This window comes from Cyanistes caeruleus, chromosome 12, assembly GCF_971803275.1.
Source record: "Cyanistes caeruleus chromosome 12, bCyaCae1.hap1.1, whole genome shotgun sequence".
NCBI classification, from domain to species: Eukaryota; Metazoa; Chordata; class Aves; order Passeriformes; family Paridae; genus Cyanistes; species Cyanistes caeruleus.
Window position 1 is genome coordinate 14102740 of NC_141712.1, and position 23406 is coordinate 14126145.

At 55.7% G+C, this 23406-nt stretch overlaps 2 protein-coding genes and 1 long non-coding RNA gene across 5 annotated transcripts; 2 read left to right on the forward strand and 1 right to left on the reverse strand.

The window, feature by feature from the left end:
* The first annotated feature begins 4125 nt into the window (after nucleotides 1-4125).
* Nucleotides 4126-16262, forward strand: FA2H (fatty acid 2-hydroxylase). The gene is made up of 7 exons (XM_023934949.2): nucleotides 4126-4512; nucleotides 10429-10524; nucleotides 12214-12356; nucleotides 12458-12564; nucleotides 13808-13980; nucleotides 14467-14719; nucleotides 15378-16262. Exons 1-7 carry the CDS (start codon nucleotides 4144-4146, stop codon nucleotides 15455-15457), a joined length of 1221 nt encoding a protein of 406 aa, XP_023790717.2. The 5' UTR covers nucleotides 4126-4143; the 3' UTR covers nucleotides 15458-16262.
* A 601-nt stretch (nucleotides 16263-16863) lies between these two features.
* MLKL (mixed lineage kinase domain like pseudokinase) lies at nucleotides 16864-23066 on the forward strand. Of its 3 annotated transcripts, none has more exons than XM_086847185.1 (11): nucleotides 16864-17054; nucleotides 17797-18366; nucleotides 18556-18669; nucleotides 18765-18939; nucleotides 19041-19138; nucleotides 19261-19396; nucleotides 19949-20033; nucleotides 20426-20574; nucleotides 20773-20822; nucleotides 21303-21443; nucleotides 22529-23066. In XM_086847185.1, the coding sequence occupies exons 2-11, from the start codon at nucleotides 17910-17912 to the stop codon at nucleotides 22579-22581; spliced, it is 1458 nt and encodes a 485-aa protein (XP_086703311.1). In that variant the 5' UTR covers nucleotides 16864-17054; nucleotides 17797-17909; the 3' UTR covers nucleotides 22582-23066. The 3 variants fall into 3 exon arrangements, with proteins under 3 accessions (XP_086703311.1, XP_086703309.1, XP_086703310.1); XM_086847183.1 differs by having other exon boundaries at nucleotides 16900-17145; XM_086847184.1 differs by having other exon boundaries at nucleotides 17021-18366.
* LOC147650863 (uncharacterized) lies at nucleotides 22207-23349 on the reverse strand. The gene is made up of 2 exons (XR_015275252.1): nucleotides 23152-23349; nucleotides 22207-22551 (listed from the first exon to the last, which is right to left on the reverse strand). It is a non-coding gene; the product is annotated as an uncharacterized LOC147650863 (long non-coding RNA).
* Nucleotides 23350-23406: the final 57 nt, after the last annotated feature.

Sequence of the window (23406 nt, forward strand, 5' to 3'; positions counted from 1 at the left end):
GCCCTGGTCTCATAGAATGTGGTGTTGCTCTGATGGCTCTCCCTTTGTGGGGAGCCCCCAGCATCTCTTCCTCCCAGTGGGTGGTGAGTGTTGCACCCATGGCCCTCGCCCTGCACCCCAAAGCAGGGGGCTCGGTGGTAGCTGAGGGGTCGCTGTGTCCCCCAGCCCTGGCTGGGACAATGTGCTGACACCTGCCACACGGGCCTGGGAACAGACAGGGAGCTGCCCGCGCTTGTGAGACTCCCCTTGGGAAAGTGAAGCCGGGCGGCGTCTGAGCTGCGGGCAAACCAAAGCCCACATCCTGCATCTCGGGGCGGCCCTGGGCAGCGTCTGCCCCCAGGAAAGCAGGAGGCTGCAGCGGGGTCCTGCCCGGCGCCGCCGCAGCCCCAGGGCCAGGCCGCTCCTTGCCAGGAGCTGCAGGGAGAGGCCTCCCGCCCTCCGCCTCCCTACGTGACAGACATTCAGCTTGGAAGTATTTTCATTTCCATGCTTGAGTGCTCCTGTAGCTTGGAAGGGAAAGGAGATTTGTTATTTAAAGGTGACGGACCGACAAATCGTGGTATTTAGTGTGTTATTACAGTCCATTACGGTCCATCTCTGTAGTATGTGAATGCCCCTGAGGCGGAGCACGGCCGGCACTTCAGAGGAAGGCGGAAAAGCCCTTGCCGTGGCTGTTTGTGCAGCCCTGCACAGGTATAGGTGGGATTTCTTCCCGGATGCTGCCAGCATTTCTCTCACACCCTGCAGCATGTCTGGTGGCTCCTTTGGGAGCAGCCCCACTCCATGCAGAAGTGATTATTGCAAGGAAACACGAGCGGCTGGTGGTGCCCCACTCCAGCCCCTTCTTCTGTGCTGCGCACCCCCGACTGCCTATCCCCGCATCCCCCTGCGCCTCCAGATAGCTTGCTAAAGTGCAAAAAAGTTCCCCATTGTGGCCAAATCTCGCTCTGGAGTGCAAGCTTTAGAGAAGGGAGAGAAGGCAGGGACTGCTCAGGCAGTGAGTCTGGGCCAGGGTGTGCGCCAGGCCCACTCTAGGGGTGCTGCCATAGTCAAATCAGGTGAATTGAATAGAGCCTTCAGCTGATGCACAGTGCTCAGGAGCGTGGCCAGTCGTGCTGCAGGGGGTGACCCATCCATGGTTTCTGCTGGAGCAGGATCAAGGGGGCACTGGATTAAATAGGCTGCTCTGCACGAGGCAGGAGTTCTCTGCACACCGTGTGGGAGGGGTGTCAAACCACTTCCCTCAGGGCATCACTGGTGCCACGGGTTTGCCAGGACTCCAGGAGTGCTGGACACTGCCAAGGAGAGGAGCTCCATCCCAGGACACCTCTGTCCAGAGAGCCCAGCCAGCAGCGCTCTGCAGAGATGCCCAGGCACCCCACAGCTGCTTTGGCACCCTTCCCAGGTCGGTGCAGAGGAGGATGCCGAGGGCAGAAGACCTTTGGTCCGACCCTGAACAGCTGCTTGCCGCAACTTGCTTCAGCTGGCTGTCAAGTGCATCCCAAGGGCTGTTACCTGTGTATCCATTAGCTTTCCGAAGGATGGGACTAAAAGAGGGAGAGAGCTCCCACAATGCACACTGTGCCCTAAAGGCCACTGTCAGTATTTTAAACCCTATTTGTTTTCCTGCTGAGGGTGTAACAAGCATGGTGTGTCTTCCCTATCCCCACTGAGGGTTTCCATGTGCAGAGAAGGAAGTTTAATCCCTGATAATCAAGTTCGGCAGAGAAACAAGGAGTGTTTAACAGAGAGGGAAGGCCTTTCCCCATGGAAGCAATACCAAGCAGAGTCTGTATTGGTCTCCTCCTCCTTGGCAGCCACAGCTCCATTATCCCAGCATCAGCCCCTCCAGCACTGCAGGGCCTTATCCTGCCCCAAGCCCAGCAGCACATTCCTGCTGTCTCCTGTGTGCCAGCCCCAGCGTCTGTCCGTCTGTCTGGTGGGGAAACCAGTTCAAGAACTGATGAGCCAAAGCCACTTGGCTGCTCTCATTTCAGCCAGGCTGATCAGCAAACCAGCTACACTTCCTGATCCTGCTTGTCCTGGGGATGGCATGGTGCAGGGGCAGGGATGGGGACAGCAGCAGGGACAGGGCCTTGGCACAACCCTCTGCTGCCAATTTGATGCTGTTACACTGGTGTCTGCTGTTCAGTTTGGTCCCAGTACTGTCTCTCTCCCAGTGCCACCTGTGCTCAGTGCATTCCTGCTCTGCAGGTGACAGGGTCCCCCTGCTGCCTGGTTCTCACTGCAAAGCTGGGGATCAGCTCACCCACTGTGGGGACACCCTTGTGCCTTGCACAGGCAGACAGAGCCCCACCACAGCACCCAGCAGGTAACATGGGCAGATGAAGTGTCAGCTCACAAAAGCCTGGCTTATACCCCTGGGGCCTGCTGTGGCACATTTGAGGACCACAGTTCTCTGTGTGCTTGGGAGAGGATGGCAGCAAGGACCCACAGGTCACCTGTCAGCTTTGTGGGCTGGCAAAGGCTGGACCCACCTCTGCCATGAGCTGTGATTACAGAGGGTGGCCCTGGGCAGCCTGTGTCCCCAAAACCCAAGGTAGGGCTGGGCTGCATAGCAAGAGCATCTGGTGGGGACTGTGTGGTGGGGTCATAGCCAGGTGTTCCCTCCATCTCCTCCAGCATCCCATAAAGGGATAGTGGCCATTGCACCTGAGCATGCTTGGGGTCTGGGGTCCCTGGTTTGGGATTGGGTTCAGTGGCCTCCAGCTGAGAGCCCCAGCTCATTCAGATCTTCCTCTGACCCCCACCTTGCCCATATTCTCATAAAAAAATCCTCAGAAGCCACCCTAATGCCCCAGAGAGCTGTGACAAGCCACCCACCACAACGAGGACCACCTTGGCCATTGAGGGTATTGAGGAATCCCCTTGAGAGGGTGTCCCATTCCAGCACCTCATTTGGGGTCTCTCAGCAACCTCTCAGGACATTTCTGGCCCACCCCATCCCCAGAAAATGTTTTTATCCTCCACCCCAAGGGGCTCCCAGTGCATCCCAGGTGCCCTGCAGCAGCCTGGCCAGGAGCATGCCCACCCTTAAGCCTTCTGCTACTATCGGGGTGCAAACTCAATCTGCCCACCCAAAAAAGGACTTTTCCCCCGAGCAAGTGGCAGGGCCGTGCCAGGAACTGGGGAGAAGGTGGAGCCAACGCCGACCGCCACAGCAGGTTTTGCATCCACCTTGATTAAAGGCCTCAGTGAATGCCTGGCCAGCGCCCCACAGCACCCCAAAGCCGGGGGGCTGAGGTGGTGTCATGACCCACCCTTACAGGTGGGGCTGGGGGGGCTCCCCATTCCTGGGATGGCAAACCCCACCTTAATCACTGGTTGCAGCCCGGTGTGGCCAGCAACGCCAAATTTGCTGGCACGTGGCCAGCCCCTGTGGTCAAGGGTGTCACCCCAAAGCAGCCCCCCTCACTTCAGAGGGAAATCTTCCCAAAAAAACTGCATGGGAAACTCTTTTCTTGTCATTCTTTATTAATTATTTGGCTGTGATTCTTTGGGATGTTTGAGGCTGCCTCCTGCCCCTCTAGCTAATTGCAAATTTAATTAAATACTGAAATAGATCTTCAGACAGCTGGGAAGGGGATGTGGTGCCTGGCAGCAAGTGACACTGGGGTGGGTTGACCTCTGGGTGGCCCCAGGAAGGACCCTGCTCTCCTAGGGCACTCTGAGCCAGGACTTGGGTGTCCCCTGCCTTGGTCACCAAGGGCCTTGGAGGGGGATTGATAACTTGGGACAGGTGATTCCCCCAGGGGTGCCCAGCTGCCACCCCAGGATGTCCTCACAGCTTCATCCGTGTCCCAGGGATGCCCATACTCCAGTTGCACACCGGGGTACCCTAGTGCCCCCCATAACCCATCCAAGGTTGCCCAGATCCCCTATTCCCCGTCCCTGACCGTTCCCATGGGCCCTGGGGGGCACAGTCCCCTCCCGTGGGGGTCGCCTCATTTCCCCATTTCCTGTGGGTGCCTCGTGCCCCCTTCTCCCCGTTCTGCCTCTCCATGGATGCCTCATTCCCACTTTCCAGGGTACCTGCGGTGGGGCGGAGCCTCCCCACCCGTCCGTGCCTGTCCAATGGGCTGTGGCGGGGCGTGTCCCGGGGCGGTGCCTGGCTGCATATGCATGTATGCAGATGAGCAGGTGCGGGCAGAGCGCGGCGGCGGGACGGGACGGGACGGGACTTGGACGGGGACCGGGAGCGGGAGTGGGAGCGGCGGCGGGGCCATGGCCACGGCGGGGCCGCGGTCCTTCAGCGCCGCCGAGGTGCGGGCGCGCTGCGCACAGGGCGCCTGCCTGGTCTCCTGCCACCGCCGCCTGTACGACCTGAGCGGCTTCGTGCGGCTGCACCCGGGCGGGGAGCAGCTCCTGCGCCGCCGGGCCGGCACCGACGTGAGCGCGGCGCTGGACGGGCCGCCCCACCGGCACTCGGCGAACGCCCGCCGCTGGCTGGAGCAGTACTACGTGGGGGACATAGAGCCCGGAGACGAGCAGGTACCGCCGCGGAGCCGAACCGGGACCGGGGTGGGCACGGGCTATAGGGGAACCGGGGGTGTATACAGTCTCTGTGAGGTGCCTCAGGTGCCGGGTCCAGGGTTAAAAAGGGCTATGAGGTGTCCCGGGTTCTGGAACTGCCAGATACAGAGGCTATAGGGTGCCCCAGGTGCTACTCCAGGATGTGCAGGGTCTGTACAGGGTGGCCCAGGTCCTGATCCGGGATGTACAGGGTCTCTCTAAGGCACCCCAGGTCCCAGGGCTGCCATGTACAGCGTGTCTATAGGGCCCCCCATGTCCAGGGACTGGGATGTACAGAGGTTATAGGGTGCCCTAGGTCCTGGGTCGAGTTGTGATGGGGTGCTCCAGGTCTGTGCTCTCTGGAATCTGAGCAGTGCTGGGTTTATAGAGCATCTCAAGTCCAGAGTACATGGAGTCTAAGCTGTGCAGGGTCTGTAGGGCACCCCGGATCCTAACTGTGCAGGGTCTGAGCCATACAGGGTCTGTAGGGCACTCCAGGTCCAGCTTCTCAGCATCCAAGCTGTTCAGGACATACAGAGGCTGGATAGGCTTTGGGGTGTACATGGCAGGAAGTTTCTGGGGTGCATGTAGTATATGAGGTGTTCAGTGCACCCAGATCTCAGTCTGAGCTGTATGGGACATGGTGTGTGTTGGGTCTGTGCAGGACAGGACCCATAGGATCAGACTCTGTAGGGTCTGGGATCTACAGGGCATGAGGGGTGAAGGGGACAGAGGGTGTTTGAGGCTCCTGGGATCTCGTGTGGGTGGTGCAGGGTGCCGAGGTCCCATGTGCCTCCTGGCTCCCAGGAGTTCTGTGGGGTCTGAGGTGCAGGGGACCCTGAGGCCCATAGGGTGCCAAGTGCACAGAGGCTGGTACCTACAGGATCCCACTCCACAGCCACATCCCACCCTGGCCATGCTAGGAAGCAGGGCTGATGGGTGGACCTGGGGTGCCAACGTGGCATGGACGTGTTGGGGTCTTTGAAGGGATGTAGAAGATCAGCATCAGTTTTAGCAGGACTTGTATGGCACGGGGTGGGCAATGGCACAGGACACCCTTCCTGGCACTGTCAGCACTCAAACAGGGAGCAAGGTGCTGGGCACTTGCATTTGCCAGTGGTGAACAGCCACTGCTGAAGAGAGGAGCCCAGCCATCTCCCTGACTGCCTGGCGTGGGGCATGGGTGTCCATGACACAGCTCTGTCCCCACGGTGCCAGCCCCGTGCTGTCCAGGCGGAAGGGAAAGTTCCCTGGGGAAGTTCCGCAGCCTCCAGGTGGCACTGGGCGCTCCTACCCAATTAGCAGCCCTCACCAGCACTCCGTGGGCAGGATGCTGAGCAGCGGGGCCAGCCCAGCCCCCTTCACCAGCCCAGCAGCGGCGTCCCCCTCTAGACATCCCAGCGAGGTCGGTGACCGGCCGGTCCCTCTGGCTGGTTGTTTGCTCTCGCTGGGTGTCCTCCCCAAGGCGCAGCCTCGGCCCCGGAGCACAGACAGGGCTTTGTTTCAGCCTCGGTGCAATGCCTGCATTTTCCCCGGATGGATCCCGGCGATGGCACCTCCTCTGTTGGGACACTGGCTGAGCCGCCGCCTCCTTGCAGGCGTGACGAGCCCAGCGGGTTGGGGCGAGGGACGGTACCGGACGAACGGGTTCTGGCTCCGCAGCCCGCGCCGAGGGGAGCTGCCACCATCCATCCCAATGCAAATACACGGCGTGATAACGCCAGGGCGCAGGGAGATCAGACACTGCCTGGTGCCAGATAAACCATCCCAGGCTGTAACACACAGCGGAGGGATTAGAGCTGCCTGCTGCATGGTGAGGCAGTGTCCAGCATGCACTGATGTGTGAGCTGCTCTGCCCTACTCTCAACCCCCCAAAAATCCTCACTGGCGAGAGGTGATGCCCTCGGTGGTGCTTGGGTTCATGCTTTGGGTGATTTGGAACAGGTGTAGCCCAAACAGCTCTTTGAAAGAAGTGTTACATTGCTCCAGTCTGGTTCCAGATCCCCACAGCTTTGCCAGTGCCTCTCTCTGCCCGTTGGATGTCCCAGGGCTGCATCATTCCTGTACTGAGGGATTCAGAATGCTGTGGTCTCACAGGCATCCAGCATCCTCCCCTGCTTCCCCCAGGAATGTCCAGGATTTTGGAGAGGGTAAAAATGTGTTAATGCAGGAGAGATAAAGAAGACCCAGCCTTCATCCCGCTGGCCTCTCCATGCCCTTTCTGTGGCTCTCTCTTTCAGCCACAGATCCCTTTTCTGTATCACCCAAATCCTTTTGGCTAAGGACAAATTCATCCCTAAACATTTTATCTATGCAAGCAGGACATATAGGGGAGATCAAAGCGACCAATAATTACCAAAACTAGACAATGGATTTTAACAGTCTCGCTAGAAGGGAACTGGATCATCTAATTACTCTTCCAGTTTGAGCAATGAGAGACTTTAATCACAGCCTCTTTGGGGTGCATGACGTGGCTGTGAGTCACAGTAAATCTTCCATCCTTCTCAGGTTTAGTGTCCTTCTCTTCCTCTTGCCTGTATTGCTGCACGTCAGGCTCGCCCTGGCTTTGCATCCCAGCCTGAGCACGCTTGGATGTAGGCGGGACACCTGGGGCTCTTCTTTGGTGGTGATGTAACAAGAAGTGGCTTTTTATATTGCTACTATGATTAGGAGTTAAATTCACCTCCTCTTAATAGTCCTGCTGCACCCAGTGTTTAATGGGCTAAGATACAGCTTTGTGGGGCTCTGCCAGCTAGAGACCACAGCCCATGATGCCGGTGGGATGGTGGCACTGGGATGGTGCCCTCACAAGCAAAGGCTTTTCTTGGGCTCTCTGCACCTCCTGGGGTGTCCTCATGCTACATGCCTGTACCTGCACTGCCAACAAACTGAGCCTCTGAGGAGCTCAGTGAAGGTGCTGGGGGATCTGGAGCAATGCAGAGGTATGGTAAGGCTCCTCTGGGTTTGACTCACTGGGAAAATGGGTGGGAAATACCCCTGGGTCCAGGCTTTTGGCAGAGCAGCTGTCTGCAAGCAGCATCACCCTGTTTGGGCCAGTGGGAGGTTTCCAGCCTCTCTGCCTGTGTCCCAAGAACACTGAACCCTGTGCAGGACCACCCCTTCTGTCTGTACCTCTGTATCTGCTCACATCACAGCTGCATTTTGATTTTTTTAAAGCCCCAAGCCCTGATGCAGGAGGGGTGGCACAGCCAGTGCTCTCCAGCTGGTGCAGGACCAGTGCTGAGCTCCCCGTCTGGCCCACGCAGGGCAGCCGGATGCTCGCAGGTGGATGCTGGGTCACCCAGTCACTGGATCACGCCGTGCCCTGGGTGTTTGCCCCGTTGTGCAGCACCTTTCCGGGACTGCTGCTCACTTACAGTTGCAGTTCCTTGTAGGCGTTAACTTTCCCTTCCTTACATCAGACCCCTTGTTCATCTTCCCTGGCAGGACCTGTTTGCCTGGGGACAGCTCAGATGCATCTTCACCACTCACAGGTGACAGCAGAGCCCAGCTCAGCACAGCCCTTCAGCCTCCTTCCAACCCACCTCCTATTAGGAGGAGAAGGGGCAGAAGCCCCAGCACTGGTTTGGGTCCCATGGGGCTTGATCCCAGCAGGGCCCCTGCGTGCCTGGGGCAGGCAGGAACAGGCCACCCTTTGGGGAGCCAGTCGGAACATGCCACCGTGGTTTGCGTCCTGGTTGCGACACAGCTCCCGGCCCTTTCAGTGCCAGCCCCAGGGTGAGCAAGGGGAGAGCTTTTCTCCTGCTCCCCCGCTGAGGAAGAGGAGGGGTAGGAGATGATTCAGGTGCTGGGAGGGAGCTGCCATAGCACACAGGGCAATGGCATCTCACTGATGTCACCCAGCCCAGGTGGTGAGGTGGGATGTGAGCCCCCCAGTCCATCTCCCTGACCTGGGAGGACCAGGGAGCCTCCAGCCATGACAGGGTGCTCAGGCATCCATGGGCAGGGGAACTGGAGGTGTGTGAACATTTCGGAAAAGGGAGGAGAGGTGCCGGGCATTGCGTCAGCCCATCTTTCTTAAGCATCCTTCCTGCTGCTGGCTAGGTTGTGGTGCAAGCATGAAGGTGGAGAGCACCAGCCCATTTCTCAGGGCATGGATCAGCCGTTTCACTTTCTTAAAGCCAAATTTTCTTCCAAAGCACCTGCAGAGGGCAGAGGCAAAACCATAAATTCACCATGCTTCACTGGATTTTAAGACATCCCACTTGCCCTAGCGTTTTGGAACATCTGGCTGAAGGAGCGAGCGTGCAGTGTTGAAAATAGCAGTGGGAATTGTCACAGAGAGGTGTGGTGACACATGCCATCAGCTCCCTCACGCCATCCCTCCCATCCAAGAGGCCAGCAGAAACATGGCATCAGCTCATATTGGGGCGCTGCCTGCAGTAAAACTGATGCCAATGGGATGCCAGCCTGGAAATACTGACTGGGAATATGCCCTGTCCTTCCCTGCCCTCTGCCCCAGGCAAGGGGCTGCCTCAGAGCTGGGTAATGGAGTTCCTGGACAAGCAGAATGAGGCTTGAAATCCATTTAGCCTGGGAAATGGGGTGGGAGCACAGCTTGCAAGGAGTGCCTGCTGTCAGCCAACAGTGCCTGAGCCCTGCCTCGGTGTCCCCAACAAGGCACAGAGTAAAGTCCTGATGTCCTGGCAAGGTGACCCCAGTTTTCCTGCATCCCACGCCCTCCTGCAGCTGCCAGGGCAGTATTCCCATCAATAGGTTGGCAGTGCATCCCTCCTGGAGCAGTGGGCAGAGCATCCATTGAGGAGCTGGGAGAAAATCCTTCCTCTCTGGAAGCGGCACAGCTGGAAGCCCCATTGGGCACGGCTGTGCTGCGGCTGCCGGGCCATGCCGTACCCTGCTCCGGGTTAATGGGTAACTCAAGGTGACAAAGCGGGGGAAAAGGCATGTTTGGCACGTCCTGCACGAGGAGCCAGCGCTGCTGCCGGGGGGCACAGCTGCCCTGGGGTTTGCATGGGCACGCTGCAACCTCATTGAGCCCCCCACCAGCAGCACGGCCGGCGCCAGAGCTGGCACAGCTACAGGAAGGAGGCTGGTGCTGGCAGCTGGCAATGTGTTTGCTTCCAAGCATCAGACAGGGCAGGTTTCTCCTGTTTCTCAGCCTGCCCTGGCAGTGGGACTGCAGCTGGGTCTTCATCCTGCCACCACTGCATCAGTGCATCCCCTGTGCTTCAACGTGCTCTCCTGAGCCACAACCAAACCCCATGCCTCAGATTCCACAGCCCATGGCAAAGGCACTCAGCCCAGGGTCACCCTGTGAAGGACACTTTGCCTTGTACCCTGGACAAGGTCCCTCCTTTTGTGTTTTTCCTTGTGCTGACAGCCAGGGCGGTGGCACCAGCTGTACCACACTGCCCAGGTCTGCCAGCCCAGCTTTCTGAGGGGCCAAAAAGCCAAGCTGGACTTTTGCTGGAGATCAATGGGGTAGGAGGAGAGAGCATGAACCTTCTCTTTACTGGTGGTGGCAAGGTGACCTCTGCCATGGCACTGCTCATTTGCAGGGGAAAATGCTGCCCCAGGGCCCAGGGTTTCTGCCTTGCCACCCTGAAGCACCCGTGCTGTCCTGGCTATGGGCAGGGTATTCCGAACACTGGGCTTGACAGGAGGCTCCCAAAGAGCCCTGAGCCCACGATGCTCAGTGCACAGTCCAAAGGGCAGCACAGCTCACTGGCAGCTGCTTTCTTCAGGAAACCTGCTCTGCAGGAACTGACTGACTGAAATTCACCTGAATTCCCCCCATATTTGTTTAGCAGGCAGGCGCTCACTCTGGCTGAACCCCTCAGTGCTACAGGCATCACCATCCCCAGCTGAATCCACCACTGGTGCTTCACCACAGGGTTTTCCTTCTCTTTTCAGAGCCTCTCTGACACAGTGGATGAGAAGGAGGTGGTTGCTGCAGCTCAGACTCCAGAGCAGACAGACCTCTGCTACAGAACAGTGGATGTGGAGAAGGTAAGAGCTCTGGAGTTTATCCAGCGCGCTGTTTTCCAGAGTGCTCCTGGAAAACACCAGGGCTCCTCTTCCCTGCATGAGTGCTGGATTTCTGCTGGCCTCTTGGATGGGAGGGATGGCGTGAGGGAGCTGAACTGATCCAGCCACTTCTGCCCTTTCTCCTGGTGTGGAAGGCATTGCTCATGCTTTATTGCACAGGTGTGGCCACGAATTGCAGCAGCATGGGAGAGATGCCTTTCTCTGACAGCAGCTGTGCCCTGCCAGAGGGAAACATTGCCAAGCCACACCTTGCTTGCTTTTATTTCTTTCTTGGTTTATTTATTTTATTACTTTATTTATTTTATTTTTTTTCCCTTGCCTGAGCACTTGTAATGAGCAGGAAGGGATTCCCCAGCCTGGGCAGGGTGATCTCTGTGTGTGCAGGGAGCTTCTTGCCCTGCCGGCTGCTTTTCAAACATGCCACAACAGTGGGGATTTGTCTCCAAGGTGCCTTTGACTGTCCCTGCCCTCCATAGCACCACCTGGTCACCACGTCTTGCATGATCCCAGTTGGTTGGTGAACATGCTTTTATCCTGGGTTTTTTTAGAGCAGGAGAACATCTTTCACCCCACCTTTAAAAAGGTGGGACGAGGACCTTTGGAAGAGAATGTGCCATTTCAAAGTGACCTTTTTAACTTTCCCCCTACCTCCCCAGTGGAGAAAGGCTGTGTTCCCATCCCATACACCAGCAGGGGTTGTTTCCCCTCCTGTGTGATTGTGTTCATCCCTGCCTGCAGCAGAACCCACAAAATGCCCACAGCCACCCCGGCTCCTTGCCCTGAGGTGCCCCAAACTGAGCCATCCCCACCACTGGCAGCACAACCCCAGGTGCCAGATTTCTGTGCCAGTGCTGTGTGGCACAAGCAGCCCAAGGAGAACTGCCAGGCCTGGGGCTTGGCCAGGCAAGCATGGTTTCAGTCCTGGCACAGGGGTGGGACTGAGAATCCACCTTATCTAGCCAGGCCAGCAGAAGATGTGTCCAGGGATGCTGAGCAGTGGCAGAGGTTGTGCTGCCAGTTGTGCCTCCCTATTTTCATGGCATGCCAACATCAGTACCTGCACAGGTCCCTTCTTACTCTTGAACCTGAATTCAGCCACGCACAGCAGCAGTGCTGGAGTTTGTGTTCCCACCCTGTGTCCCTGCTCCCCATCCCTTCCCACGTTGCTCCTCACTGGGGTGCCCAATCATCTGTGGCCAGCCCATGTGTCCTCTGCACAAGGAGAAATGTCCTTGGCTGGGGCAGTGCCACGGGGATGGGATCCATGTGCCACGAGAGGTGTTCTGCTGGGAATATCGCTGCTTGCTATCTAATCTTGGCAGCAAAGAGCCTCAGTTACCAGGGCCTGATGCTGAGCCACGTCTGGGTACAGCCACCTTCACCTTGATCCACTGGCAGGTACCCGGTGGCACAGGGGTGAGCTAAGCCCCGTGTTTGCAGGTAGGTGGGGCTGATGTGTGTTTGGCCCTTCATCTGCCCTGTGCTACTGCTTGTGGGGAGCTCAGGGCACCTTGGAACCAGAAGCAACTGCTCTTGGGTCATGGCAAGGGGTTTGCAGCCCAAAATCCTGCAGCAGCAGCTCAGCTTTGTGCCTGGGACTGGGATGGTTTGTGGGTTCCACAGCACTACAATCACTGTTTACTCCCCCAGGACCTGGTAGACTGGCAGAAGCCCTTGCTGTGGCAGGTGGGCTACTTAGGGGAGAAGTACGATGAGTGGGTGCACCAGCCTGTGGATCGGCCCATCCGTCTCTTCCACTCCGATTTCCTTGAGTTCCTCTCCAAGACAGCATGGTGAGCTCACAGGGTCTGCACTGTGCCCTGGGTGGTGCATGCCCAGGGAGGAGTCACCAGCCAGCAGGACACTTCCTCTGACATCTCCTTCTACCCCATAGGTACGTGGTGTTCATGGTGTGGACGCCCGTGGTGCTCTATCTCAGCTGGGTCAGCTACACCTCTCTTGCTCAGGGCAACACCAGGCTCTTCTCCTCCTTCACCACAGGTACCAGCAGCACCAAAGCTTTTGGGCTTCCATTAGTCTGGACCCCACTCTGGGTCCAGGGGCAGGACAGCCCTGTGTGGGCAGAGACCTGCATCCCTTCCTCATCCCTCCTGTACATGCTCACCAAGGCCACAAGCAAAAGCACAAGGTCAGCACCTCTCCCTTGTGGCCACCAGCAGTCCCCTGCATGAAGCCACCTGTACTTGCCCACCTCCATCCCCTCCTCTCACCACAAGATTTGGTCCCCCCAGGAGATCAGAAGAGGCACAGAGCCCGCTGGCCTGGGCTGCAGTCTGCTCCCTCTTGCCTCCGTTCCCTCAGTCCCCAAAACCGAGCCCTGCCGGTGCTGGGGTGGGTTCCAATCGTGGCTGACGCCCACCCCGGGCTGGGGCTGAATGCCGCCGTGGCGGGCGAACAAACCCGGCTCTCAGCGCCGCCGGCGCCTCACAGTGCGAGGCTTGTTTGCCCGAAACGCCTGCCCTTGAATCTCCCACTGTCTGCTCCCTGCTCCCCCGGGAATAACAAGCGTGGCCCGGGCAGGCTGTCTTCTTTGTTGTCTTTTTTTTTTTTTTGTTTTTTTTTTTCTGGGTTCCCTATTTTTTTTGCAAGGTGCCACCCAGTGCCAGCTGTGCCCGGCTGTGGGGTGGGGAGCGCCTGCTGCACAGCCAGCCCCTGCTCCTTGTGGCATTCAGCACCTTGCTGCCGAGTTTTGTGGGGTTTTTTTCCTAAAATTAAGCGGGTTTTGAGGGAATCCAAATTTTGCCAGGAAGGACACGGGGCTGGCATCCAGCCCTGAAAGGAGGTGGCTGAAAAATGTTCTGCGGGGGAAAGTGCCCAACAAATCTATTCTTTTTCCCCCCAAAAAAATAAACACCAACAGCAACAGCACTGTTGTACTGTCACGAGTGCTGCCTGTGCAACTAAGGTCCCTCCTGCCTTGTTCTGGTGCGTGAAGCAGCTTTGTAATGATGACACAGTCCCTAGAGTGCACATCCAAAACCCTGTTGGCATCTGAAATGCAGGGAACTCCCCTCACTGGCTCCCTGAGGCAGCAAGAAGCTGACTGTTCCTGTAAATTAATGGCAATCAAAGGAAAATGTGGTTTAGAGCAGTGCTTGGGCAGGTAGTTCCCTAGAGAAGCTCAGGGCAGGAGGTGGATGAGAGGTGGGAGGGAGGGATAGTGATGGATAAAAGCACCTGCACGTTGCCTGCCCTGCTGACCACTGCACATCTCGTTGTGTAGAGTACTCCATCCCCGTCCACAAATACTACTTCCCCTTCATCTTCCTTCTGGGAATGATCCTGTGGTCCCTGCTAGAGTACCTCATCCATCGCTTTGTCTTCCACATGAAGCCACCTGCTAGTAACTACTATCTCATCACCCTGCATTTCTTGCTGCATGGTCAGCATCACAAGGTGAGTCGCAGCTCCCGCCTCCGCTGGCGCCTGCAGGGCCGTGGGAATGGTGGCCTTTGCCCCACTGGAGCCTGTTACTGCGTGGCCTTTGCCCAGGCAGAGCCTGTTCGTGCCTGCTCAGTGTGACTGGTGGCATCTCAAGCGAGGCACTTACCCAATACCAGCGAGGGCTGCAAAACAGCCTTGGAGAAGCTGGAGTTAAATTTTCAAGCTGTGTGGTTGGGCAAGGGGGAAGACCAAAAGAGCCACAGGCTCCCTCTAGCTTTGCTGGAGGAAATGGCCCTGTGGAGTTTGGGCACCTGCCAGACAGAACCACCATCTGCCTGGGCACCTTGGCACACATGGGGGGCTGCTCTCACCACCGGGCAAAATTAAGGGAGGGTTTTTGGTGTTGGCTTCTCCCAGATGGGTTTCCCCGATGCCTGGCAGGGATGTGCTGGAGGGTGAGCTAAGAGCTGCCTGTCCCACCATCCTCTCTGCTTCCAGTCTCCCTTCGACAGCTCCCGCCTGGTCTTCCCTCCTGTGCCAGCCTCGCTGGTGATCGGCTTCTTCTACGGAGTCCTGCGGCTCCTGCTGCCCGAGATGCTGGGGCTGGCGGTGTTCGTCGGGGGGCTCTGCGGCTACGTCATCTACGACATGATGCACTATTACCTCCACTACGGCTCACCCAAAAAGGGCACCTACCTGTATGGCCTGAAGGCTTATCATGTCAAGCACCACTTTGAACACCAAAGATCAGGTAGCACCATGTTCCCCATGCGTGCTGGCAGGGGCAAGGGCTGTCAAAGATCAAGTCTACCTGCTTGTGTGCAGCTGATTGTTCCAATATATTTGGGATTTGGGATGAGGAAAGCCAAGCACTGCACTGTTGGGGAAGCAGCATGTGATGTGCTGTAGCCCACGGAGAATATTTCCTGGCTCCCAGGTTGAGGATGGGGAGCCAGAGCAGTGCAGGGGTGAAAGCAGCAGCCCATCTCACTGGTGGGTGTCAGTGCTGCTTGGAATGTCAGGGCAGAGGCCAAACCCCCATAGTGCTGGGATATGGGTGCCTGTCTCTCCCCAGGACAGCATCTCTTCTTGCTGGGAGGCTTTGACAGGTGTAGGGTGAGGCCCTGGGCTTCCCCAGATCCACCCCACACTTTCCCTAGCCCAGTGCTTGCTCAACTTGCCCTTTGCCCGGTTTCCTAGGAGAAAACGCCCCAATCCAGATAAGCTATCATCCATGGGGCTTGTTGGCATGGCCCAGCCAGCTCCTGCTCCCTCTGCTCTTCTTCCTTGTCCTCACTTTGCCTTCCTCCCTTCCCAAAATATGGACACTCCTCCCTCGCCATTTAACACAGAGCCCTTGCAACACTTCAATGATGCCATGGGCTGAACTCTCTCTTCCCTGCCCACAGGTTTTGGCATCAGCACACGCTTCTGGGATTATCCTTTCCGGACACTCATCCCTGAGGAGACCTTCAAGAAAGAGGACTGACAGCCCCAGCCCAGTGCTCAGCTGTTGGCTCAGTACCCCCAGCACTGGGGCTGGTGTCCCTCCCCAGCCCCCAACGAGGCCAGCTGGTCCCTGCCCCTTTCCTGGGAGCTGTGCCACAGCAGTGACTCCAAACACAGCATCCCTGTGGAGTGCTGTGGTCCAGCTGTGGCACTGGCAAGGGGATGTGGGGCTGAGGATGGTGAGGCAAGGGGAGGAGGAAGCTGTGGGGTTCCCTGATGGACTCCTGCCCCTACCTCACTGCCCTCCTGCTCCAGGCTATGGATGCACGGGCAGATCTGCTGCCTGAAAGATGAAGTGCCTGATGCTGCCCTCCCTCCTCTGCCCTGGCACCTTGCCAGAGCCCCTGTCTCTCCTGGGGTGCTCTCTCCCCAGGGCATCCAACACGCTGCAGTTACCCCTATTGCCTAACTCATGCTGAGGGGATTCCCTGTCCTAGGTCCTTCTCCTGGCCTGATCTCAGCACAGGGTTTTCTTGGCCTGCAGCCCTCTTGGGGTGGGTCCTGCAGGTCTGGACTGTGCCTTTTTCTAACCAGTGCACCTGTATCTCTGCCAGATTTATCAAGTTCATGGTTTTCATAGACATTGGCTACTTGAAACTCAAACTCCAATGAAAAAAATTACTGAGATGCCTTTTTTGCTGATCCTGTGATTTTATTTTTTATTATTTTTTTCCCTAGTGTTTACTGCAGATATTTAAACGTTTGAAATAAATTTATATGTAAAACTATAGACACTACAATTGTAAATAAGCTGTATATTTTGAAAAATAAAACTTTCTAAAAAGGGTGTGGCAAATGTATCCCCCAGGGCTGTCCTCCCACCCTTCGTGTATCCCTTTTCCAGGTGCTGATGGCCCTTGGAGCCACCATTCCTGGCTCCCCTCATCCACCACGGTGAGGTAGGAGATTTGCAGGGGGTATTCTCAGCAGACCTGTGTGATGCTGGGGCTCTGGGTAAGCAGAAGCTGCCACTCACTTCTCTGAAGTTGGGCAATAGTGTCGCGTGCACCCCAGAGCTTCCTAAAATCAGTCTGGCCCTCTGACGAAGCCATCTGCAAAACTTCCTGTGCTCCCAGCAGAGGTCAAGCCCTCTTTCCAGCACTGGTGCCCACAGCCCGTCTCCTTTGGTCTTGAGGGGTCCTGGGGCTCAGGGATGGGGAGAGGAGCAGGGCTGTGCTCTGGAGGGTCTCACTGCACATGCAGGAAGTTCAGCAGGGCACAGAGACCTTGCTGTGGGTGTTCCAGTGCCCTGGGCAAACCTTCCCACAGCTGCCAGCACAGCAGAATGCGTTGTGTGCTCAAAATAGCAGAAACATCAATACAGGGGGACACAACTTCCCCATCCCCTTTTTCCCACTGCACTTCCTGTGGGCAATTCCTTCTTCCATCGGGTAAAACCCAGCACAAGGGCATACAGCCCTTGGGAATACCCCAAGTAGCTTTCTGGGAACTGGGAGCTGTGATGGCGTGGGAAGCTGGGTTGCACAATGTCCCTTCCGCTGCGACACCCTTTAAACCCGCGCTCGTCCTGCCCCTCCAGTCTGCGGAGGCAGCCGAGGCCAGCCAAGCAGGACCAGGTAACAGACACTTTCTCTTGGACAGTGGAGATCCTTCCTTGGGGGCAGTGCTGGAGAGAGCCTGAAGAGAGTGGCTGCAGCTGGATCTTGGGTGCGTTTCCATCTCATTTCCAGACAGTAGAACCCCCTCCCTTAGTGCCGGCTGCATCAGAGGGGCTGCTGCTATTTCCCTGCTACAGGGGTGGTTTTCTGTCCTTGCTGGCTGCATGTGGGCTGGGGAGCAGGCACCATCCCTGTGGGGATGCTGAGCGCATAGAAAGAGCTTGATTCAAAATTTTATACGGGCAGAACAGAGCTATGGGGAGAAAATGTGGAGAAGCTGGGGCTGTGAAGATGTGCAAGCTTTTATTAGATGGCTGGCCACACAGAGAGACATTGGGCAGAAATGAAAATAGATCTTTACAGCCAAAGGTACAGACTCTGGGGGCAGGAACCCAGGGTGATACAGGGCCCAGAGCCAGGAACGCTGCCCAGGGGATGCTCCTTGGGTCATTATGTCCCTGCTCCTCTGGGTGGAAGATCTCTGGGATGGTTCACACTAAATTAATGTACATAAATCAAGGCAAAACATCTCTTGCTAATGCAGAGAAAGATGTGCCACTACTGCTGCTACTGATGTCTGTGTGTGTGCCTGTTCCAGTCTGCATGAGCAGGTGCAGTGCCAGGCAAAGCAGAGAAAGCAAAGCAGCTGGAGATGTGAGGGGCTGTGGGAGGACATGTGCCATATCAGGGTGTTCCTTAGGGTGGAAGGCGTGGAAGAGCTGCATCTAGCTGATCTCTGAGCAACGCCTGAGGCTTACCTGCACCAGACAGTGCCAGCCCACATCTCCAGTGGCCAAGCCCTTTGCTGCAAGCATGGACATCGTGGAGAGGGTCCTCTCTGTGGCCCAGGCCATCTATGCCCAATTCGAGCAGGTGAAGTGCTGTAAGCACCAGTGCCAGCGCCTCGTGGAGCGCATCCAGATTCTGCTGGAGCCTGTGAGGATCCTTAGGGCTCAGCCACGACAGCACATCTCCCACCATGAAGAGGAACTGATGAAAAAGCTGCTCCAGGCACTAGGGGAAGCCCAGAAACTGGTGATGAAATACAGCCAGACCAGCTGGATCCAGAAGTTCCTGCGAGCCCGAAGTACTGGTGAGGAGTTTGTCTGGGTGAATGAAAGCCTGGAGGACATTGCCCAGGGGCTCTCACTCCTGCTGCAGGCAGAGCAGAAGCAGGCTTTCCTGGAAGCTTTCCAGTCAAAGATATGTCGCAGGCAGGATGCTGAGGACCTGAGGGATGACAGAGCTTTCTTGGACCAGGTGATTGCAAGTGAGTGCATTTAGCAAAACCTCTTTGCCTGTGACTGGCGGTTGATCCCTCTCTCCAGCTGCTGCCTAGATCTGGCTGATGGCCATGGCCATGAAGAGCCATAAGGACATTTAAACCACAAAAAAAACCAAACTACACAGTCACGCTTGTTCATCCAGTGGCCCAACCTCTGCTTGTTTCTCTCCCTAGGTACTGAGGAGCCCAAAGATGTGGTTGAGAAGATCTACAGTGACAGGGAGTATATGGAGAGCAAGGTGGACTGGATGCAAAGCGAGCTGAACAAAGTCATTCGTGAGATGGAGCGTAAGTCGGTGTCACACCACCTGCACCCTGTGTCCTTTCCCCACAAGCCCTGCCTAATGTGTCCCTTGTTCCTTTCTGGCACATGGTGGGAGCAGGCTTGAAGAAGGTCAATGTTGGTAAAAGAGAAGACATCACTGAGATCAAGAGAGACCACCTCACTTTCCACAGGCACCTGCAGGACACAGAGAGCTACGACCTTTATGAGGGCGAGTACCTCAAGTACCCTGTTGCCATCAAAACCTTCAAGAGGCCACTGACCACTGACCCAGTGTGAGTTGTCCTGTGTGGGAACAAGTGTGGCCCCAGAAGGGTGACACAGCACTATGTCATGCCTTGTTTCAGGGATCTCACTGTGCTGTCCATTTCCACAGCAAGGTGAGAGACATCTTTGAGAAGGAGATTCAGACCCTAAAGAAGTTTGAGTCTCCAAACATCCTGCGCATGTATGGGATCTGCATTGAGGAGAATGGTAGGGCTGTCACATTAATGTCACCCTTTTCCAACCCTGCCATTCCCAGGGCTAGCTGGTGGCACATGCCTTGTGGTCCCCTCCCAAGAGATGGCACAAGACAGGATGATTTTGCCTTGCAGATGGGAGCCCCTGCTTCTCCATCATCATGGAGTACTGTAAGCACGGGACACTGCGGGATGTGCTGAACAAGCAGCAGCATCTTTCCTGGGATATCCGAATTCGGATGGCCCTGGGAGCTGCCAGAGGCCTTTACAGGTGAGCACCTGTATAAATCAGTGAGTAACTCCACCTGATAATCCAAAAGCTGAGTGCAGCTTCCTGGCATCTCAGAGTAAGCCATGGTATCCTGTTAGACACTAATTCCCAGTGACACCACCTTGGGACACTGGAATGGGAGGCTGGTGAAGGGGTAGGATTTGGATGCAGTAGTTCCCATCTACCCTGGTCACTGTCCCCTACATATGGCTTCAAGCCTACAATGGCCTGGAAGGGGAAAATCCCCTTCCCCAGATCTACAGGGCAGATTTGGAAGTACCCTACAGCATGGCCAGTTATCCTTACAGGTCCTGCTCTTTCACAAGGCTTGTGGCTTTGCCCACAGCAGCTCTTCCAGCCCCTGCTGGAAAGGTTGGCTTGGCACGGTTGATCCACCAAGACAGGCAGAGAGCTGCTGGCTTCTCTGGAAGCATGTCAGTCATTCCCTTCAAAGCAGGAGGGAGGGCCAAGGTGGAGATGGGTCAGTCCATTCTTGTCATCATCATCACCACCATCATCATCATGTGTTGCCCTTGGTTCCATCATCTGCAGGTTGCACCAGACAGGGGAGAAGTCCCGACTCCATGGCTGCATCTGCAGTAGCAAGTTCCTGGTGGCTGGAGATTACTGTGTGAAGGTAAGAACCACACTTGGAGATGCTTTTGTGAGTTTTAAATGGTTTTGTGGATGTCTCCACCTAAGAACACTGAAGGGAGTTGTGATGGTCCAGGATAAAACACGGTAGAGCCATCTGCCCAATAACTTTAGGTACTTAAACCTCCCTACCTTGGTCTTACCATCAGCAAAGTGAGTGTTCCTAAACCATCCAGCCTGGGATGAGCTGAAGCTGGGACAATTCACCTGCCTTCACCTCTGGTTTTGCTTGCAGGAAGAGACCCGTGCTGGGCAGCACACACGGCTGCACACCAGCCTTTGCTGCCCAGGGCACCTCACTCTGCTCTCTTCATCTCAGGTGCAGTCAGCTGCACCACAGGTTTCTACTTCTCTTTTTCTCATTCTCTCAATCAGCTGTCAGGATTTGAGCTGTGTGAAACAGAATCATCCATCAAGAGGAAAGCCAAGAAGGAATGGAAACAAATCTCTATGTTGGCTTACATCGCTCCAGAGAACCTGAAAGACATCAACTACCCTTATAAGAGGCCCTGTGAAATATACAGGTGTGTTTGTCCCTCCCAGGAGATACCTGTGAGTAGGCAGGTGTCTGGCAGAGTAGCTGCTGAGCTATGGAAGGAGGCCAGTTTTAATCGGATACACAAGCAGGTGCTTCCAGTTGGCATAGCCCAACAGTCTTCTCCATTAGAAGGGAGGAATACATGGTGGAATGAATACTGAGACTCTTGCTTTTCTCCTTCCAGCTTTGGGATCGTTCTGGCAGAGATTGCAACCTCCAAAATCCCATTTGAAGGTGAGATAGAAGAATCTGGTTCCCTGTGTAAAAGCCACATGTCACATTGTGGTTCCTGTCTGGCACTGGATGCTCCCTGCTCCTTCCCTGAGCATCCCATGCAGGTGCCAATGGCAGTGCCTGGTGTGCCTGATTCTGCATAACAGCTTTATAACTTCCCCTGAAACTCCAATATAGTAAAGTACAGCTTATAGTAAAGCAATCTGCTTAAACCACAAACATGCAAATAATTTTTGTTTCTATTGGATGGTCCTGTGCATTTAAGCATAAACACATCTTGCTCTACTGGAGCCCAACAGTGTCATGCCAAATACAGTGGGATTCATTGCAGATGGAGTTTGGGTCACTTCCCTGCTGGCTGCTCCCTGCCAAAGGCTGTAGGCAGGCTCTCAGCATGGCTTTGCTCTGCGCTTTCTCCCCAGCACCCTCCTGTGGCAGCAGAGTTCCATCCTGACACTCCTGTTTGCACTTCTTGTCTAGGCTGCACTCCTGAGGAGATTGTGGAGAAAATCTGCAATCACCATTACTGGGACCCTCTTGGGGAAGATTGTCCTGAAGACCTGAGGAAAGTCATTGAACAGTGCCGGGCCTTTGACCCTTCTCAACGCCCTTCTGCTGAGGGTAAGTGTCCTGCTCCACAGGCCCTTTGCATCCTTCAGTCAGCTACTTCAGCTGGCAGTTTGCCCCTTAATTCCCACATGAATTTGCCTAGCTTTGTGTTTTGGGATCCTGCCTTGACCTTCTTTTTTATGCTAACAAATTCCCCAATTCCAGACCTCACACATTAACATGTATTTGACATGTTAATAATAACATGACAATAATCACCAAGCTGATTGTTCATTTGGCATCACATAAAAGTAGCTTTTTCTCTCAGACAAGTACTGAACTGGAAATAGGGGTCTGTGAGTTAATCCCCACTCATCTCCTGCAGATCCCATAAGCTGGAGGAGTACCTCAATGCTCTGCAGGAATATTTCCTGCAGTTGCAGTCTTGGGCATTGCTCTATGACAGGGAAGTTTTCAGTCTCTCTGAAGCTGGTTTGTGTCTGATCAGATGAGTAACTGGTCTCCATCAGGAGATACAACAGTTACATCAAGAAATTAGAGAGAAATGCTTCTGTTGTGTTTGAAGTCAAAGAGGTCATACCCTTCCCTTGGTTCATCTGTCTAATGGGAGAAAACTTCCTTCAGTCTCATCCACTCCATCCCACGGAACCAGATCCATACAAGAGATGTGGGAAATGTGCCCAAGAAGCCAAGTGTCACATCTGTGTGCTTCCATTTCCCACCAGCACCTTCCTCAGCAGACCCTGGCACAGGGAATCGCCCTGGCTGAAGCAAAAACACCAAAATATCATTAGAGACATTGGCAAAGCCACACTGAGGAAACAGGATGGCTTTATTAGTCTAATATGACCCTAATCCAACACCCACCACTGTGTGGTGCTGAGCTGGAAGGACAGCTTATTGCAGCTGTTCACGAAGGAGTTTCCATAAACACTGCTACATCTGTTTGGGCTGTGCTGTCTGCTCAGGCCTGTCCCCTGCTAATCCCTGCCCGTCTGTGCTGGCCCGAGGGGAGTGTGACTGCATGTCCCAGTTGTTACCAGTGAGGGAAAGCCATCTTCTCATCTGTTAAAAAAATCCAAACAAGCCCACAAGAAATCCTCTGTGTTGATTAATGCCGTCCTTTTGTTTTGCAGAGATTGTGGACTTGCTGGCTGACCTGGAGAAAAGCAGAAACCAAGGAAGTTAACCGTGGAAAACAGGGCCAGGTGACCAGGGGCAGCAAGCCCAGGGTACCACTTGTCCCTCTTTCCCCTCACAGAGACCGATGGTTCAATACTCCTGCGTGTGTTTCTGTGCGTGACAGCTTCACCTCGCCAAGGGGCCGTGCCTGGGTGGCCTCGGGGGCAGCTGGGGAGTGAGGTGACTTGAGGAGAGGCTGTCAAGAAGCCTAGGGGGACCAGAGGAATGGAACATAACTTCTTTTACAAGAAAAGGCTGAGGGAGCTGAGCCTGTTCAGCCTCGAGAAGAGACGGCGACTGACATGAGAGCCCATCAGTGTCTGTCCCTATTTGAAGAGAGACTTCAGAGCATGGACCAGGCTCTGCTGGGCGGCACCCAGCAATAGGACAAAAGCCAAAGGGCAGAAAATGATACATAGGAAGTTTCACTTGAATATCAGGAAGAATTTCTTTTCTGTGCGGGTGATCATACACTAGAACATTGCTCAGAGAGGGTGTGGAGTTTTCCTCATTGGCGATATTCCAGAAACATCTGGATGCAATGCTGTGAAACCGGAGGTGGGACCAGATGACTCACCGTGCTCCTTCCAACCTGACCCGTTCTGTGATTCTCCTCGGGCCCGCTCCTGCCCACGGGGCGCCGGGGCCCGGCTACCCTGGGGCCACCTCCGGCTCCCCTTGGGCTCCCCCTGTTCCCCCCAAACCCTTTCCGGTTCCGCTCGCCTCCCCTCGGGGTTCCCCTTGGTTTTCCCCGGGCCCCTCCCCAGCTTCCCCCGCGTTCTCCCCAGTTCTCCCCCGGTTCTGCCGGGCTCACCCCGGGCCCACCCCGCGG

Coding starts and splice junctions, on each gene's coding strand:
- FA2H (XM_023934949.2), top strand. CDS start 4,144: ATGTATGCAGATGAGCAGGTGCGGGCAGAGCGCGGCGGCGGGACGGGA. Junction 4,513..10,428: donor TAGAGCCCGGAGACGAGCAG/GTACCGCCGCGG, acceptor TTCTCTTTTCAG/AGCCTCTCTGACACAGTGGA. Junction 14,720..15,377: donor CTTTGAACACCAAAGATCAG/GTAGCACCATGT, acceptor CCCTGCCCACAG/GTTTTGGCATCAGCACACGC.
- MLKL (XM_086847185.1), top strand. CDS start 17,910: ATGGACATCGTGGAGAGGGTCCTCTCTGTGGCCCAGGCCATCTATGCC. Junction 19,397..19,948: donor GCTGCCAGAGGCCTTTACAG/GTGAGCACCTGT, acceptor CATCATCTGCAG/GTTGCACCAGACAGGGGAGA. Junction 21,444..22,528: donor TCAACGCCCTTCTGCTGAGG/GTAAGTGTCCTG, acceptor TTTGTTTTGCAG/AGATTGTGGACTTGCTGGCT.